Here is a 5,005-nt window from a genome sequence, read left to right as displayed (position 1 = left end):
AAACATGAAAGCTTTTAGATTGAATTGCTAAAATCATGCATAAAATCAAAGGATTTGTATATGAATCCATTTACTTTTGTAAATTACATAATAATAAATTTCACCATAATCCCATCCATATTCATGTTTTTATTTTTCAATTAATGTGAATACAATCTTTTTATTCTAATCCATCTTATTTTTGTATTTATTTAGTATATTTAGATCAAACATAAACTCATCTTATTTTTTAATAAATCTTCATCAATTTTAACCTAAACTATAAAATGTATAGACACTTCAATATCAATAATACATAACTTTGGATCTATTTGAGAGTCTCATTATTCTTACCTCATGGAAGACTGTTTTTTATGATTAGACTCTAGTCGAGCTCTCAAATAAACTCTTGGTAAATTTTTTAGAAGATTTTTGTCACGTGAATGCATTAAAATTTGGATTGGCCAATTACCGATTACTTTTTTAAATTATAAAACTAAATTAAAATCATAATTCTATATTATATTCATATATGATAAATCCCGAACATTCAAATAAATAAATTAATTAACAAAGCAAAAATTAATTAAACAATTTCAACATACAATTAAATTAAAAATGACAAAAGTACAACAAAAATAATAGTAAACCATTGGGAATAAAAGCATTCTTCCTCCCCGTAACCCCAATTTTAAATGCCATTTGGTCGGTATCCTGTCCCCAATACCCTGCAATTATTTGATTATTACTGCAATAATTTACAATACTAACACATTTCAACATTAATTTTAATTATCCCAAGAATTAAACACTTAAAAAACCACTTTATAAATAATTAAATATCCTATTGGAGTTTGGACAAACCAATACAACAAGAACGACAACCGGCCTTCTACAACTGGTGTGGTCTAAAGGCCAGTGAGTTGCACCGTCCCAATCCAAACTACGTATGCACCAGAATATTTTTACCACTCACACGTAGGGAGGACATTATGAACGGCTTGGAAAATGCCACGTGTGTATCAAGTCCTTCACACGTGTGGGAAGTGTCGGTGGCTGACAACAAAGTCAAACCTCATAGAAAGAAAGAGAGAAGAGAAGACAGTGGCAAAAGAAAGGAAAGTGAAGCGTAAAACAAAGCTGCAATGGCAAGGGGCACCCTGGATTTTGTTATGGCCGTTAATTGCACCTAGCATTTGACACGTTCCAAAAATTTACATCGCGTTTTTACCGCGATTTTTAACGGGATTGTATTTTACTTGTAGTAATTAGGAGATCAAAGGAAAATGCCACGTTGTGTAGAAAGTTATCTGGAAAGGATAAGTAAGTAGTGGGCTTTTGACTTTGATTATAAATTCATTAATTGGATTTCATTCAAACTTGATTTAATTCATTAATTTTTTAAAATTTAAAATTATTATTTTTTATATATTATTTTAATATAATTTTTTATATATTTAAATAAATATAAATAAAACAATTATTTTATTTTATAAAAATTTAAAATATATAAAATTAATAAAATATGTAATTGATATAATTTAATTTTTTATTTTTATCTAAAAATTTAATAAATTTAATACATATTTAATATTTCAGTTTATTTCATATCAAATAAAAAATTAATTCAAATCAAACCAAAAATTAAACTTTAAATCAAAATTTGATTTTCTCTTTTTTTTTTTTCTTTGCTCACCCGTTTCCTTTTGTACCGTTCGAACTTCTACCGTTCTCTCAAAACAGCCCACGTGTCTAACATCCTATCCTGCATTTATCAAAATCATCCGTCCAAATTATCAGGTCAATGATTGGAATTATTGAGATTATCACGAACTCCCCGATATACCCCTCAAAGCCATACGTGTATAACCACCAGAATTCCCGTACTTTTATTACCTAAACCGTGCTGCAGTGGAATATTAACCCCTCCCCCACCCCCAAAAAACACAGACCCAGAGTTTGGTATGAAGACACGGTTTGGCGGCTTTTGTTGTTAGTTTGCCTATCTTTTTCCCGTAGTAAAATAAAATCATTTCATTTCATTTTATTCATCATTTTTTCGAATATAAAAAAGATAAATATTAATACTTAAGTAGCAACTGCAGCTCAGTTAGCTGTCCACTCGTTTTTTATTCATTTTCATTTTATTTTCCTTCTTCTCTTTTCTCTTCTTACACTGAGTTTTCCAGGGAGCAGAGAGAAAGAAACGAATTCATAATTTTGAAAAGAAAAAATTTTCATTCCACTTGATTATATTTTTTTCCCACTGTTTGACATAGATTTTGCCGGTAATTTCCTTGGGGAAAATCGCAGTTTCTGAGAGCATCATTTTTTCCCTAGTTAGTTCGGAGCCATTTTGGTTACATTTCTGTTGGAGAGATCTGAGGTTTTCTTCTGGTTTTAGTCAGCGATCTGGGAGTTTGGTTTGGTTTGGTTTTCTTGCAGGGAAAGAATCGAAGATATTCTGTTCTGATTTTTTTTCTTTTTCTTGCCTTTGGTAAGACGCCATTGGCTGTTGTTGAAAGAAAAAGGAAGAAGGCGAAGAGTTGTAGTTTCTTTTATGTCTTTGTATTGTAAGCTTTTATTTTTTGTCTTTGTAAATACGCGTGGGCGTAGGAGTAGGACTCGTGTAATGCTGGGGTCAGAGTCTGAGAGTCTCTCGTAAAAACATCCTCTTAACTACTTTTGTCTGAAAAATACCTCTCCATGACTTCTGATACAGATCACCCATTTCCACTACTTCCAGAGATCTAAAAACAATCCCAGTGCTCCAGTAAATATCCTTTATTTTTTTTTAGTGACCGAAACCTTACATATTATAGTTAAAAAAAAAAAAGATGATGAGACTGAACACTATAGCGACAGGGCTGTCCCCGGTGCCAAATGGCGACTCAGCTTTTGGCGGTGGAGGTGAACCGGCTGCTAATGATTGGGAGCTTACACCCGGAGGCATGTTGGTACAAAAGCGAGACCCGAACTTCGATCGAATCTCCATCCCACCACCGAATATTAGAGTTAGAGTCAAGTACGGGTCCATCTACCACGAAATCAGCATCAATTCTCAAGCTACATTCGGTAAATTTTTCTCAGCTTTCACCAGAAAAAAAAAAAAAAATATATATATATATATGAAACTTTTTTTTGTTTGTTGGGTTTAACTCCGTTGAATTAATTAAATTCAAGTTATTATCTTTGGGTTGTTTTTGGGATGGCAGGGGAATTGAAGAAGATGTTGACAGGGCCAACAGGATTACACCATCAGGATCAACAGCTGTTATACAAGGACAAAGAGAGGGATTCCAATGCGTTTCTGGACATGGCAGGTGTCAAGGACAAGTCCAAAATTGTTTTAGTTGAAGACCCAATTAGTCAAGAAAAGAGGATATTGGAGATGAGAAAGAATGCCAAGATGGAGAAGGCTTCTAAATCCATAACTGAAATCAGCTTGGAAGTCGATAGGCTTGCTGGCCAGGTATATAATATTGAAATTTGCAGTTATGAGCTTTAAAATTCGTAAGATATGACTTTGAATATATGAAGGTTAAATTCTTTTGGTTGGATATTGCACAGGTGTCAGCCCTTGAATCAATAATTTCTAAGGGTGGGAAAGTGGAGGAGAAATATGTGCTTAATTTGATTGAGCTGTTGATGAATCAGTTGCTTAAATTAGATGGGATTATGGGCGATGGAGATGTCAAATTGCAAAGAAAAATGCAGGTAACGGAAATTTCAATCTTCTGTCATAAACTCATAATCATTCATTTTCCAAAATTTAAAAGATAAATTTATATTTGCTGTGCTTTGAATTTGATATTATAAAGTTTTATGTATCGGGCGGGATTTAGAGCCTTGTTTATTTGCCATTGTTGATGAAGGTGAAAAGAGTTCAAAAATATGTTGAAACATTGGATATGTTGAAGATTAAAAACTCAACGCCTAGCAGCGACCGAGGTGATCATATGGAGACGCAGAATCAACATAGGCATTCGAATGGGCAAAAACTAGCCCCAATCAAAGAGCAGCAATCTAGGCATTTTAACGGGCAAAGACTAGCACCAATTCAAGAGCAGCAATCAAGGAACTCAGTTGCACATTTGCCAATCTATCAACAATACCAGCAGCAGCAATCAAGGCATTCAGCATCGGAGGGGGTCGTAGTCACCACGAAATGGGAGACTTTTGATTCTTCCCCTGCATTGTTGCCGGTCTCCTCAACATCTACATCTACATCCACATCAACCTCCAATAAATCAGTCCAGCCAAAGTTCCCTTGGGAATTCTTTGACTAAGTACTATGCCGCGTCTCCTTTTACTTGTGTGTGTGTGGATGTGCTTTGGGTTCGTGTTCCAGTTGGGTTTGTTATCTCTTCTTCTTCTTCTTCCATTCTTTTTGTGCTTAAATTTTCTTGGGCAACCACCCCCCCCCTTTTCTTACATCTGTCATCCAGTTCACCAGAAAATAAATGGGGCTTCCACCATAGTGATGATTATTAATTACTATGATGATTAAAGTTAAAACTGTTAATTCTCCTTTCTATTCTATTGTCGTTGAATTCATATTTCAATTTGCACTGTCCTTTTGATGGTGACAAACACTTACATTTGTAGACTTGTTAATTGAGATACTAAGTTTTTAAACTTCCGGATGAAGGGGAGCTGTATTTTGGATGCCTGATGTGTTAATTTTCTTTTAATGATAGAAGTTGTCAGGTTCCATCCTAATCATTAAATTAAGAATATAATATTTTATTAACAAATCACATAATTCTTTAACAATCATACGGTTACCGTGTTAATCTCATTTTCTCCGTTTCTTGACCAAATGGAAGAACCAGTTCAATTGTAATTTATTTGTTCCCCTAGTTTACAACAAGAATATAGTGGTTCGTTAGTATTTAATCTTATTACCATGCTGACTTTGGGGCTGCATATAATGACAAAAAGGGGCCGGTGTTAAACGGATGGGATTTTGGTAATCTATCAGCTAACCCATATCCAATGATGGGAAGCCAAGTCTGATAAAAAG

The 5,005-nt window shown here is 33.9% G+C and overlaps 1 protein-coding gene across 1 annotated transcript; it reads left to right on the top strand.

The window, feature by feature from the left end:
• Positions 1-2,076: 2,076 nt before the first annotated feature.
• Positions 2,077-4,648, top strand: LOC111288296 (BAG family molecular chaperone regulator 2-like). Its single transcript, XM_022879136.2, has 4 exons — positions 2,077-3,054; positions 3,195-3,451; positions 3,550-3,696; positions 3,855-4,648. Exons 1-4 carry the CDS (start codon positions 2,817-2,819, stop codon positions 4,266-4,268), a joined length of 1,056 nt encoding a protein of 351 aa, XP_022734871.2. The 5' UTR covers positions 2,077-2,816; the 3' UTR covers positions 4,269-4,648.
• The last annotated feature ends 357 nt before the right edge of the window (positions 4,649-5,005 follow it).

The sequence above is a fragment of the Durio zibethinus genome, chromosome 17, assembly GCF_047325235.1.
Source record: "Durio zibethinus cultivar Kanyao isolate XHJ-2024 chromosome 17, ASM4732523v1, whole genome shotgun sequence".
Taxonomy (NCBI): domain Eukaryota; kingdom Viridiplantae; phylum Streptophyta; class Magnoliopsida; order Malvales; family Malvaceae; genus Durio; species Durio zibethinus.
Note: the sequence above shows the minus strand (reverse complement) of the source record. Positions and strands in the feature narration are given on the sequence as shown.

What these genes read in the sequence shown, in the direction of transcription:
- LOC111288296 (XM_022879136.2), top strand. Translation starts at nt 2,817, where the DNA reads ATGATGAGACTGAACACTATAGCGACAGGGCTGTCCCCGGTGCCAAAT. An exon ending in TCGATAGGCTTGCTGGCCAG is followed by an intron (nt 3,452 to 3,549) that starts GTATATAATATT and finishes GATATTGCACAG; the next exon opens with GTGTCAGCCCTTGAATCAAT. An exon ending in AATTGCAAAGAAAAATGCAG is followed by an intron (nt 3,697 to 3,854) that starts GTAACGGAAATT and finishes TTGTTGATGAAG; the next exon opens with GTGAAAAGAGTTCAAAAATA.